At 46.2% G+C, this 14,549-nt stretch overlaps 1 protein-coding gene across 1 annotated transcript in view; it reads left to right on the top strand.

Moving 5' to 3' along the window:
• LOC126210058 (leucine-rich repeat and immunoglobulin-like domain containing-NOGO receptor-interacting protein 4) overlaps positions 1-14,549 on the top strand; it is an 84,941-nt gene that overhangs the window by 17,230 nt on the left and 53,162 nt on the right. The window contains exons 3-5 of the mRNA XM_049939211.1: positions 8,376-8,810; positions 10,711-10,889; positions 12,771-13,242. Coding sequence (XP_049795168.1) covers positions 8,376-8,810; positions 10,711-10,889; positions 12,771-13,242 — 1,086 coding nt within the window. The remainder of the gene's footprint in view (positions 1-8,375; positions 8,811-10,710; positions 10,890-12,770; positions 13,243-14,549) is intronic.

Here is a 14,549-nt window from a genome sequence, read left to right as displayed (position 1 = left end):
AAACATTGATGGTCTGTCATTTCAGACACTCTTATTTTACTTTTATAGTTATTAATCTATGGCAATCATTATAACATCTAATCTAGACATGGAAATAATTTATTTTGATATATGTGTAGAGACCGATCTCAGTATGTACATGGTGTGTGATAACTGATGCTTTGTAATGGATGAACAACTAAATGTGCGGGCCCGCACTAATATTACTATTAATTATATAGATAGACAGTAGACATGCTCAAGAATTAACTACCATATGCCAACGATCTACATTCTATGTCTTCTGAATAAATTATGTTATTGCAACTATTCTACGTTCGCTCGCCGGTCGTCCCTCCATCTCGGGTCTGTGATTTGATGACCTGAAAAATAACATCCAAACAGGCGCGCGCCAAACACTGGTGGTAGAAAACCGCCACAATATTAAGGATCTAGTTATTGTAAAATCCTAAAGTTTAATTTATCCTAGAATATGGTACTCTCTCTATTATTATTATTATTATTACTTTTTTTTATACAATACTCTTACATAATTCCTGTCACGTTGAGATGTCTCGCTGCTCGCCGCTATTGCCGACAGTGATGTGCGCGCCGTACGACATGACCTCCGAGTTTTCATTCCGCCTCACTGAAACTCCAGAGACTGGGTTAGCCATGGCTATACACGACAATAAATTTATAGTTGCAACTTCCTTCTCTATCTGATGCGGTTTTCGGGATCAAAGCACACCTTTCCAGAAGCAATGTAATATGACCGAGCCAGGGGTGGTTCCTGTTGAGGATTCAGTCGCCCAACACACGCCAGCTACACAGTATGTCACGAATATCCAAGTATAAGTCCCTGGTTATTCATCTGTGACAGTCACGAGCAGCACGCTAAATCCCCAACGAGCACATTGGCATGGTAGGCTTTATGCTCGCATTTCTCTCGTCTAGGGCACCATTGGAGTCAAACGCTCACAGGATCACCCCGACTTGCAAGACAACGATGCTGGCGCAGCCCTGCAAAAAAAACTATACTGCCCATATTCATCCTCGAAATCACGCAATATACCACAATCTTGCAGTGCACTGACGCGTGCCTGCAAGCATTGGTATGATCGACTCACGAACTGGTTGTGGCCGCTATGGAGCGTATCACGACTTCTCAGAACGCTTCTAAGAGCACGTTCTTGTATGCGCCCGTTTGTGCGACATCTCGTCACTCATCATTATCCCTCAACATGGACACCAGATAGGAAGGGACAAAAACATTGCTCATGAAAAGGTAGTGTCTCCTACTCCATCGACATTGGAGATCGCGAACATAAACAAAAAGAGGATAGCAGCAGTAAATTCTTATGCAAGACAACGCAGCGTGTTAATACTTTAGCAATCTTAATCTATTAATGTAACGATTATTGTTCCCCGAAGAAAGGTTCATACATTTGCCTATTCTAATATGTACACCACTTAAACTACTATTATTCCACGAACTTCTTTGTGTGAGAGAAGTGGTGGAGTCCTATGGACTAGCGTCAATCCCTTCTTAGACTCCCCCTCCTCTGACGTGCATTAGGATTTGGAGGTCTAATTTCTATCTCCCGGTTCTCCTGTTGTCCTTGATTTCGCTCTCTCCAATTACGGTCGCTTTGCCGTTCGTCATTCCTCCTGTCCCAGATTGCTTGTCTAGATTGACCCTGTTCCCTGACGTTTTGGTTTCCGTGTCTCTGGTTTCCATAACCTTGAATAGCGTAACCTTGATTTCCGTAACCCTGGTTTCCTAACTGACCAGTCCGATTATGCGATCTGTTGTCGTCTTCCCTTGCTGGCCCGTGGTATTTGTTATTTTGCGCCTTCTTCCTGTCCTTTGCGTCTTGTTTATCGAAGACTACTTCGAGTTCGCGCAGTAGACTCTTGAATGCATCTATGTCAGATCCACACTTCCCGACAAGTGTCTGTTGATACCTAACTGGCAATTTGGAAAAGCAAAATTTAATGATTTCTCCGTTGCTATATGGACTATCTAAAAACTGATTCTTCTTGAGTAAATCATCAAAAAATTTGGTTGCGCTTCTATGCCCGGACACTTCCAGTTCAGGACAAAATATTATTTCCTCCTTAATCCTGTCTTGCGTTTCCTTTGACCAGTAGGTACGCAGGAATGCACCAACAAATTCCTGATAGGTCCGACACGTCGCTGCCACACCCCGCATCTTTTCCGCGGCGTGGCCTTCGATGTGTCCACACATGAATTCTAATTTTGCGTGGGTTGGCCATGATGACGGTAATGAATTAGTAAACTGCGTCACCCAGCTCTTCGGATGCACCGACCCTCCATTATCTCTGAACTTTTGGAATTTTAGTATCGACAGGAAGTGATTGTGATCAAAATCCTGTCCGATCCTCGCACTGGTGTTGTCACTCGTTTCCGATACTTGCACGTCTGTTGAGTGTCCTGATCTATCTTGCTGATAACTGTGATGTGCTACCTCTGTATCACAGTGGAAGTGGCACTCCGAATTCCCTCTCCTAAGTGGACTACCATTATTTGAACTATTACTAGGTGTTTCTGCGTGTGCATTGTTAGTTCCGCACTCTGTCACTGGGCTGGAGCACGGCGGGCTTTTCCTCGGAGACACAATTCTGTGTACTCCATCATTGGTATCCGAACGCGCAGTGCTCGTGTGCCCGTTTTGCTCTAGTTTTGCTATCCGACTCTCTACTTCTTCCATTCGTTTCGTGGAGTTCGCAACCGCGATATTACCTTGAGTTTTTAAGAATGCTAGGGATTTTGAGTGGGATTGTGTTGTACGTCGCAAGCGCCCTGCGAGTTTAGAAGTTGCTTCCGCGACTTTCATTGCCCCTATTGCTGCCGTTTTGGCCAGACCTGCTACTTTTTGTGCAGCCATTGACATTTGTTTTACTTCTCCACATTCTTTCTTTATTGTTAGTAATTCCCCACGAATTTCCCCTATATGCGAAATTATTGCCTCAGTGTCCTTCTTACGCTGTTCATCAGCTTCTTCCTCCTCCTGCTTACGTTGTTTCTCCTCTTCTTCCTTCTCCCTCTTACGCTGTTCTTCAGCTTCTTCCTTCTCCTTCTTACGTTGTTTCTCATCTTTTTCCTTCTCCCTCTTACGCTGTTCGTCAGCTTCTTCTTTCATTGATCGTAGGAAGCTAAGTATTGGGTTTACGTCATCTTTTTGATCCTCTTCAAACGTGGGAGATGTAACTCTGGACACCTGGGCGCTAGAGCTCTGACGTGACCGAGCTGGCCTCTGTCTGCACACGTTCGTTTGACTATAAACTTCTGCTACCGCCTCGACCTGTGTGCCTGTCTCTGTTCCATCCTCCAATTCACTATCATAATCACGGTCGCGACGTTGTTCTAAGATCGCGTCCAAATCACCTTCCTCATCAATGACCCTGTCGTCCTGTGCTGCCAAAAATGTGCCCATCTCATCTCTGAACCTATCCTCGTCAGTAACCTGCCTCTTATCCATTATGCTATTCTCTTTTGTTTTAGTTTCGCTCGCTAATAGTCGTGCCTTACTTCTCGTGATCATTCATGAAAAAACAAATTTATCTAAAATATACAGTAAAATTATCTACTCACTGTAGTTTTACACATAGACATAAAATATCAACAACGCTGTTCCAACGCTGTAATTAACAACACAATTTGATGTGGTAGAGAAACCGCACACAAATCCGACAAAGTGCGATGTGGTACGGACACCACATCAACGAAACACAAAAAAACAATGAACAAAAAAATATATACACTGAAAACAAAAACTGTAATCATGCGCCACTACTTAAAACTAAACGCGGAACTACCAGAAAAAAACAAGTTGGGTATTAATCATTAAAAAAGTAGAGGAAAAAAATTGAATGTTACTACTAAGAATCCTGTTTGCTTATCAGAGATTCACAGGAAAGATCCGAGGCCAAGGGTCGCCATTTTATGCGAGGTGCCGGGGCTAGCAGTGTATTTATCACTAAATTCTATTAGAATCCACATATGTCAATCATGCTCTAAGCCCCCCCTATTCTAACTCCGACTTTTGCTGTTGCACAAGGATAAGAAAAATACGCGAACTGACTCTAATCAACCCTGCCAGTGGAGTAGAAGAGAGTTTGGCACCTGCAATAATTTAATTTGATAAATAAGTTAAATAAACAAAGGTTTCATTAGCATAGTGAGGAATGATAGGGTTGCTCTATCGATTAACAGAATGAAAGTTCTGTCCAAAATAACAATATGATTTATTAAGACTAAACACAGAATAGTAAAAGAAACACAGGAAATATAATACATCAAATTGGCTCAAATTTGGAGATTCATACAAACACTGTAAAGGTGAAGTTATCCCTAAACTAGATCGTGAGGTTTAAGACGAGGTGGTATGTGGAGCCAATTCCTTGCCACTCAAATCTCAAGAGAGACACACAGCTAACCCAACAGTAATTGCTGCTTCTCAAGACAGAACAAAGTTAGGAAAAGACGAACAGGCGCGCTCTGCTGAGCTCTGATTATCACCTAGGAAAATCCCTGTCTGCCGGTGCTGCGGACATACATTACCAAACTGTCTTCTTGACTGCCAGGACACGATCTGGCGTACCGGAGCCGTTGGCTGGTTGCTTCGACGTCCTCGACCGAAAGGCGACTGCCGACTACTTAGAGCACCCGTACAGGCCGAACACACAACATTCCCGCCCCCACGACAGTGGCCGTGGTTACGTTCCAATCAGCAACTCGAAAACCGGCGGAAATTCCACTCCATTGCCGGGGCACTACCATTCCACCAATGGAGATTCTTGGCGCCAATTTCTGTGCTGATTTTGCTCCGTCACGGAGCTATGCCCTGAGCACGCCAATCACAGTCCTATTTTGCAGAAAGCGCGGGAATTTTCCCGCCACAGCTGCCTGGGTACATAAGTCATTCCCACGCCTCGCTGGTAGCCCGCCAGAAAGTATTTTCGCTAAGCTTCTGCGAAGCAACGGAACCTCCAGCCCAGCCGCCACTTCCGGCTCCAAACAGGCGCGTCTCCTGACAATGCCGGCGTCCGGAAAGCATTCACTCGACCCCCCACGCCTGTCGGCCTACCCTTTCAAAGTCAGAAGAGCCCGCCTGTCACTGGACCACCCGGGTGACGAGAGACGCTGCATGGGAAGTCCGCGTGTGAAGGAATAGCAGCCCTCCACCGCATGCAAATAGAGAGGAGAGTCGTAAGATAGAAATATGAGAGGGGGCTCATGCCACCTCTCAAAGTGAGGAATGAAAATTTGTACTAAGGCTGGTATTCGAACCCGGGTCTCCTGCTCACTATGCAAATGTGGTAACTGTTAGGCCACCCTGGCACAGTAGCTTCGCACAACTACAGGGACTACCCTAGCATGCCTCCTCCTCAACTCAAATTCCCATTGGCACCACATCCCATTTAGTGTTGGGGTTGAGAAGTGGGCCAACTATAGTAGGCCCCGCAGTCGTTCAGAGTCACCGTGCCAGAGTGGCATAGTCGATAGCGCAACTGCCTAGAGAGCCAGAGATTCCGATTCCAATGCTGGCCTCAATAACAATTTTCTTTCGTCCCATGAGTTGCATATGTGCATCCTAGATGTGCGAGACTTCAGTAGGTCTTTGGAACCATACAGTTTCACTTGTAATAGATAAGATAGCATAGTGACTCCGAAAGTGTGTCCAGAACGAGGAACGCAGTCATCCGGATATGTCGTCCGTGCATAACGGTTATCTTTCTGCACGGATACCCTTTTATTTCTGTGTGCGAATGTCTTGCAATACGGACTTACTTACTCCTCAGCTCTACAGCCCTTGAAGGCCCTTGGCCTGCATCACAGTATCGTGCCATTCTATCCGATCCATGGATTTCCATCCTCTGACAGCCAGCTTTTTCATGTCTTCGTCAACTCCATCCACCCGTCTCTTTCTGGGGCGTCCCCTCCGCCACCTGCCTCCAGCCTTGCCATCAAAAATCCTCTTACATGCTCTGTCTTCTTCCATTCTGACCACGTGCCCTGCCCACTGCAGTCTTCTTATTTTAACGGTAGTAACAATGTCAGGTTCTTCAAAAAGGTGTTGTAGTTCTGCATTCGTACGAATGCGCCAACCTTCTTGCTCATATACTGGGCCATATATTTTACGTAGCACCTTTCTCTCCCATATGCTAAGGATCCTTTCCTCATTTACAGTCATGGTCCTCGTTTTGGCACCATACATAACAACTGGTCTTGTTTTGTAAATGAGGATTTTGGATTTTCGTGATAGAAGCGAACTCCTAAGCATGGTTAATAAGGCAAAGTAGCATCTGTTACCTGCTGCTATTCTTTCTTCACCTCACTGCCAATGTCATTTGTCTCAGTTGACCCAAGGTACTTGAAGTCTCTCACCCTTCCAAACTCCCTGTCGGCTGAGATTTGGTAGGTTTTGTTGCTTGGTCATTGCCATATACTTGGTCTTTTCGATGTTGACTGTCAGACCAAGTTCCCTTGCACCTTTCTACAGTTGTTGATAGGCTTCGCCTAGTACAGCAGTGTTTCGTGCGAGTAATGCCGCATCGTTAGCATAGGCTAGGTACTGTAGTGAACGATTTAAGAAGGTTCCTACTTTATTTAACTCTATCTGACTTATGACTTTTTCTAGACAAATGTTGAATATCAATGAGGAGATATTGTCACCCTGTCTAAGTCCATTCTTCACTTCCACTTATCTGGAGATTTCGCCCTGTATTTTTACTTTACAGTTGGTTTCGCTGAGGGTCATCATAGAAAGTTTCATGAGCTTCTTAGGTATTCCAGCCTCTTCCATTACATTGTTCAATGCCACTCTTGAGATGCTATCATAGGCCTGTTTAAAGTCGATGTAAAGCTGGTGTATGTTAATTTGATGTTCCTAAGGTTTTTCAAGTAGTATGCGCAATGTGAATATCTGGTCAGTTGTTGACGTATGTCTTCTAAAGCTACTCTGATAGTCTCCAACTCTCTCTTCCACATATGGAGTAAGTCTGTTGGTTAGAATCTTGGAGAAAACTTTGTATGTAGTATTTAATAGGGAGATTCCTCGATAGTTCTGGCAGTGTAATTTATCTCCTTTTTATGTATGGGGCACATTATAGCTGTTTTCCACTCATTTGGCATGCTCTCCTCTTGCCAGATATTCAGTGTTATTTTATGAATTGTTTTCCACAGCGTTTCTCCACCATACTTGAGAAGTTCGGCCTGGATCTGATCTTCTCCTGCTGCCTTATCGTTTTTTAAGGTCTTAATGGCTGGCATCACTTCCCACAGTGCAGGTTCTAGTGTTAAAACCTCTGGTCCATAGTAAGTTAGTGCCACCTGTTTTTCTCGTTCTAACCCTTCTACTTCTGAGTTCAGTAACTCTTGGAAGTATTCTTGCAATACGGATAGCTTACGCATATTTTAAAACAGTGTGAGCCGTGGCGGCTAATCGATTTCACTGCAGGGCTTTGAAACGAGTGACTCCCTTTGGAGGGAGCCGTCACGAACAAGGGGTTTGGTTCTATTTGGTCGTGGCAATGCGGCCTGTGGAGCGGAATCTAAAACAAGTACCTGGCGGCGTCCGGTCTATCGGTGCACTACGGGAAAAGGGCTGCCAACATCGCGGCCTGAAGGAACCTTGTATCCAGCGTTCGGCATGTCAGAGGAGCGTGGAGTTGGTTACGACGGAGGTACCGGGCTGCCAGAGGTGTGCTCACCACAACAGACGGGTGTTTACGTTGCGGTTATTTTCGTCTCCATTTCGTCTCCGTGATAATATACCTTGGGAATGTCTTTTTATTATCTTACTGGATTATTTTACTGGCCTGTAATTGATGTCAAATGTTCTTGTAAGGAGGCCACTGTGCTAGGCGGCAGTGACTGTTATGTGTTCTTAGACGTGCCGTTTATTTCCCTCATGGCATTTTGGTAACGCAGCTTGGTGTTTAAAGGAACTTCAAATTGTAATCTTCGTGCATGTCTGAGGTAGGAGCTACGAATTAATGTCGTAAATTGTAGCTCGTGCTCAATTGTTTTAGTGGAAGAATTTTTCATATTTGGGATGGCTTTGGTTTGCCATGCCGACACAAAAATTATGTAACCCGACTAATGTGGCCTTATCCGTTAAAGCGTGATTAATGGGTGATTAAGCACGGTATACTATTTCCCTTAAACATCAGCCTTTAGTTAAAATTATTTTAAGCTGTGTTTTTGCTGCTGTGACTGAATATGTGCTTATCGTTAGTAAAGGGGCTCACGTAGTAACAAGTCTGTTTCAGCACTTACTGTGTACCGGCGTCTCAAGGTTTCTCAACAGGGTTGAGTTGATTATGAGGTGCCGAGTATTTATACGAGGCTGTTCTCGTGTGTGCAGGTGACGCTGAACTTCAGCCGCAACGACATCACGTCGCTGAGCAAGGACACGTTCAATGGCCTGAAGTCGGTGCAGGTGCTGGACCTGAGCTACAACCAGCTGTCGTCGCTGGAGGGCGCGGCGCTGGCCGAGCTGGGCGATCTGCGCGCGCTCAACCTGACGGGCAACCGCGTGTCGGCGGTGGGCGAGCGCGCGCTCGAGCGCCTGCCGCAGCTGCGCGAGCTGCTGCTCGACGACAACCAGCTGCTGGACGTGCCGGCCGCCGCGCTGCGCCGCCTGCCCGCGCTGCAGCGCCTCGGGCTCGCAGACAACCTCATCGAGGCCGTCGCCGAGGGCGCGCTGCCCGCGCTGCGGGACCTGCGGGCGCTCACGCTGCGCCGCAACGTGCTCTCCTCCATCGACCGCGCCGCCTTCGACGGCGTCCAGTCCCTCCAGGTTCGTGCACCCACTCTCTCCCAGTCCACCGCTCATACCTCCCCCACTTCTCGAAACCTAACATCACATCACCCTATGTCTCCACTCTTAACACCACGACATCGCCCCCCCCCCCCTCTGTGATTAGTGGTGACACTTGGAAAGTGGTCCGATAATTGAAAAACAGCAGCGATAGCTCTCTCATTAAATACCTGCCGTAAAACAGGGCAGTTCGGCTTCTGATGACCTGAGATAGAGATATTTCGCTCATAAAGATGTACTGAACTTTACACAGGGCGATAATTTGAGTAAAATGTGAGTAACATTTAGCCTCTGATATTCCTTAACTCGTTTTCCACTGAAGAACCGCTTTACCTGTTTGTGGCACAGTAGTTGAGTACACATTACAATTAAGGGCTCACGTCTGAACTTTTGTATATCCCCCTATGAACTGTGGGCATCTTTTGTGCAATAGTGATCAGCTTTGCGTCAAGTGTACGACTTATAATCTTCCAGTTGCCGTTCTGATCGGTTTCTCACGGCCAGTATCCACCCAAATTTAATTAAAGGCTAGTAAAATTAATACAACCGAGGTGCAGAGCTCACAAACAAGTAAACAGGCGACTTTTAAGAGCTGAGAGAGTGTACTAACCATCTAGTCCTGTTCCGATTTAAATACAGCTTGGTTGTTATTAAATTCAATTGAAATAGTCAATAGTACGAGAATGCTCCATGTTCGTAACTCAGAACGAGCAAAATGCATAAATAAATCTCTGTTTACTTAACAAGCATTTTTACAGTTAACAGTTGAAGTTCGCACTCGTTACTGTGGCTAAAATACAACCTTGCGTATTGTCTGATCACAATAGTCTGGGGCCATTACAAAGTTTGATTAAAAGGAAAGATAGAAAAGATCCAAAGAAGTGCGGTGCTTGGCGTCACGGAATCGTTTAGTCGGCGAGAGCGTTACGGAGTTACTCCCGTGGCAGACGATACACGATAGATAGAGAGATCATGTGCGTGACGGAGGGGTTTATTGTTCAAATTCCGGTAGCGTAGGCTACTTTCTAAGAAGAGTAGGACGACAAATTAGTCTCTTCCACACACATGTGGCGAAATTACCGCGACTGAGAAATCGAGAAACTTATTCGGAGATTGGCAGACAGTCGTTCTTCCCATGTGGATGGATCAGGGAGGGAGGGAAAAATAGTTACCAGAAATACCCTCCGCCACGTATCGTTCAAAAAAATGGCTCTTAGCACTGTGGGACTTAACATCTATGGTCATCAGTCCCCTAGAACTTAGAACTACTTAAACCTAACTAACCTAAGGACATCACACAACACCCAGTCATCACGAGGCAGAGAAAATCCCTGACCCCGCCGGGAATCGAACCCGGGAACCCGGGCGCGGGAAGCGAGAACGCTACCGCAGCCGCGTATCGTAAGGAGATTAGTAGAGTACAGATGAAGATACACATGGTTAGCGTCAGTCTGCATTATCCCCACGGAAACTACGAAAATTTTGATGTAATACATTGTATGATAATTATTATTCATATGCGATGGTTAACTTTATTCAGTTATCCATTTTTAATCAGAAACCTTCTTAACACAATCTCCTAGCACATATTACTAATTCGTGCATTAATCGCGTTACTACTGCATTACTCATCGTCTACATCGATTAAATATTGTTCGCATCCATTACTGTTCCAAGCCACCATCTCAAAATTCTAATTTCTTCCACCTGACTGAAACGTCTCTAGAGTACGAAAACGCCTCTGCTCTCAACTAAAAAGTATATTGTAAACATTACATTGCTAACGACCGTCTGCCGAATTAACAAAGAACTAAGCCTGAGCAGACACGGTATGCTTACACAGCGTTACACAGCGGCTCGCCGCCTTCTTATATTGCAGAGCCTGGACGTGAGCGACAACAACTTGACGTCGGTGCCGACGTCGCAGCTGTCGAAGCTGGCAGACCTCGTGGAGCTCGACCTGAGCGGCAACACTTTCGACACCATCGAGGCCGTGTCCTTCCAGAGTCTCTTCGAGCTGCGGCAGCTGCGTCTCAGCCGGCTCCGACAACTACGCAGGTAAAGGCCGCACCTTCGAGTTTTCCAGTAGATTATTCCCACAACTTCTTTCTGCGTATGAAACTAATGTCTCAGTTACCTGTTTTTATAACATGTCTTGTGGCCGTTTCTTAAAACAGATGTACTGGCACGCTGAACTAGTTCAGATGGCTCTAAGCACTAGGGGACTTAACATCTGAGATCCATCAGTCCCCTAGACTTAGAACTAATTAAGCCTAACTAACCTAAGGACATCGCACACAACCATGCCCGAGGCAGGATTCGAACCCGCGACCGTAGCAGCAGCGCGGTTCCGGACTGAAGCGCCTAGAACCTCTCGGCCATACCGGCCGGCTGGCTGAACTGACACTGACAGAGGGAGTATAAGAGCGATAGAAGCTTTCAAATCCTCGTAGGACCGTCCAGATTTGATTCTTCCTCAATTTCCCTAAATCCGTACAAGGAAATGTCAGGGTGACTTAGACAACGAAAATTTTTGTCCATTTCAGTTAGAGAGTGACTACGGGCCAGGTATGAACGTCTGAGGCCTTCACGCTGAAGGGAAGTAAAACTAGGAGAAGCTAAGTCATTACAGACGTAGTACTTGCTCCCTATACAAGAATGGACTAGAAATTCCGTCGTTGTGTTCATGAAGAAAACGTCCAAATAATATCACCAGAATGACTGAGGGAATTTGGTAAAGGCGGGGGAGGGGGGGGGGCGTGAGGTGTCGGCAGGAGTCGACCGGGATATATATTTCTGAATTTCGGATTTAAGGAGAAGACGGTGGCATGTTTTATAGCACGAAACTTTTGAGTTTATGTGACCTCACAGGTCATCCAACACCTCAGTAATTTCTATCGTAATATATAAACAAATCCCTTGGCGACGATTTGGCAATATGGAGCTTCAATAATGATAAAATTAATGTCTAATTTTTTCAAAACAGAATTGCAGGTGTTTCTTTTTTTATCATTACTCGTCCTCTACAGTCTTTAGTCTCTACGTCTCTAACACCATGGAACTCCGTCGCTGATGTCTTAGCACATATTCTGTCATCCTGTCCTTTCTTCTAGTCGATTTTTCACACATAGTAACTCATTGTCATTAATTACTGAGAACATTTTACTCGTGGAGAACAGCGGTCTGGCGAAAAGTACTTTAAAAATGAACACAAACAGTCTAGACCGCAAAAATATTTCCTTTATGATAACTGGTCTAAGTTAGTTTCTGATCATCTTTAGATCCTCATGCCATAACGGTAGACGATGGCGATGAGTGGAGTGGGTGTTGTAACTCCAATAACTCAGCACTTGAATTTCCTGAAGTTATAACGCCCGCTCCGTATCGGCCAACACATACCATTATAGGATGAGAGCCTGACGATGGTCAAAAACTGACCGAAACCTGTTACGATAAAATATATGTTTTGCGGTCGAGACTGATTGTGGTCATTTTTAAAGTATTTTCATTACTTTTATTTTGTGTTGCTGAAAACAATACTTGCCGGCCGGTCTGGCCGTGCGGTTATAGGCGCTTTAGTCTGGAACCGCGTGACCGCTACGGTCGCAGGTTCGAATCCTGCCTCTGGCATGGATGTGTGTGTGGTGTCCTTAGGTTAGTTAGGTTTAAGTAGTTCTAAGTTCTAGGGGACTGACGACAAAAAATATTAAGTCCCACAGTGCTCAGAGCCATTTGAACCATTTTTGAAAACAATATTTGCTAGTAATACGGAACCATTTGTGTTATAACCTAAAGAAATGTAATATACACGACTTGTTATTAAAAATTAGGCAACAGGTCTTTAAATTTGCTATAAATGAAACGAAAAAAAATCGGTTTTATTGTTCAAGGGTGGAGAACTCTATTGTGTACTTATTAGAAATTGCGCTGCCGGTGCAGGGTGGACGTGCGGGCTTTCGTGGACAACATCAAGCTGCAGTCGGTGGAGCTGGACGACAACGAGCGGCTGTCGTCGCTGCCGCCGCGGCTGTTCCACGGCAACCCGGCGCTGGAGCGCGTGTCGGCGCGCGGCAACGCCTTCACCGCGCTCGAGGCCGAGCACTTCCCGCTGGACCGGCTGCGCGCGCTCTCGCTGGCCGGCAACCCGCTGCACTGCAACTGCTCGCTGCTCTGGCTCTGGCTGCTGGCGCGCAAACAGCGCGACGCGCCGCCGCCGCCGCCGCCGCTGCAGGCGTCCGCCGCCAACCTGACGACGCTGTCCGCCCCCGGCGCCACGGCGGGGCCCAGCCAGCAGCCGCCGCCGCCCACCCCTGCGCCCGACATCACACCTAGACTCGACGTGGACGGCATCCGCTGCCACGAGCCGGAGGCGCTCCGCGGCCTTCTCATCGTCGACGTGCCGGAGTCCGACGTAAGTCCACCCCCTGCCAGAAGCCAACGTACACCCTTCTGAGAAACAACGAGGCTGCAGCCTGAGTGCAGCATGGCAGGGAGCGGCCAGAGCGCTCGATGACGTCAGCACGCCAGTCGACGCTTTAGTATCCAGAGCATCAGTACCTTGTTTGGCATGTGTAATGGCGCTCTGCAGAGAGCAGACAAACATGAGCCGGATGGTCTACTACCCGATGTGATTGTGACAAGGCGGGACGGCGAATGATCACTTCAGTGCAGGTTGACACCAGGCTCGAACTCTAAAGGGAATCGTCGAAATGCCGCGAATAATGACGATAATGGGCCAGGGGCAGTACTTCAGTAGCGTGTGGATGAGCTGAGAATTTGGGTCTGATGGAAGGCGTGCTAGGGTAGTCGTGCAGTTGCGATGACCACTACCTCTGGATGGCTTGACGGTCAGAGCATCTGCCTAGTAAACATGAGTCCCGGATTCGCCTAGAACCGCCAAATTCCATTCAACTATATCGCTAGAGGAAAAGTTTATAGATACCCTGATTTAAGTTAAACTGAATTCAACAATAATATTTGAACGAAAATAGTACTAAACAATTACCGAGCGAGGTATCGCAGTGGTTAGACACTGGACTCGCATTCGGGAGGACGACGGTTCAATCCCGCGTCCGGCCATCCTGATTTAGGTTTTCCGTGATTTCCCTAAATCACACCAGGCAAATGCCGGGATGGTTCCTTTCAAAGGGCACGGCCGACTTCCTTCCCCGTCCTTCCCTACTCTGATGAGACCGATGACCTCGCTGTCTGGTCTCCTTCCCCAACACAACCAACCAACCAACTAAACAATTCAAACAATTGCGTCAAACATCACTGGTGGCAAGAAATGCTCGAGACATGTTTTTCGAGTTACTTTTGTCAGAACAGAATGGCACAATAAAAATGTTTATTTGCCTTCAATATTATTTTCAGCTGAAGGGGGAAAATACATTATTTTTAGTGAAGAGTGTACGAAACAACAAACAAAAATCTCGTCCTACACAAAGAACACTCTAAGCCAAAATAACTACGCGCCACGAAGGAATTATGCAATTGGGGCGGAAATCGGTGAACGTGATGCACATGTACAGACAAACAAAATATTACAGTTTCAGGAAAATTGCATGATTTATTCAAGAAAAGAAGTTTCACAAATTGAGCAAGTCGATAACGAATTGGTCCGCCCCTGGCACGGATGGAAGCAGTTGTTCGGCTTAGCACTGATTGACAGAGTTGTTTAATGTCCTCCTTAGGGATATCGTGCCAAACTCTGTTTAA

This window comes from Schistocerca nitens, chromosome 1 (genome assembly GCF_023898315.1).
Source record: "Schistocerca nitens isolate TAMUIC-IGC-003100 chromosome 1, iqSchNite1.1, whole genome shotgun sequence".
Taxonomy (NCBI): Eukaryota; Metazoa; Arthropoda; class Insecta; order Orthoptera; family Acrididae; genus Schistocerca; species Schistocerca nitens.
Note: the sequence above shows the minus strand (reverse complement) of the source record. Positions and strands in the feature narration are given on the sequence as shown.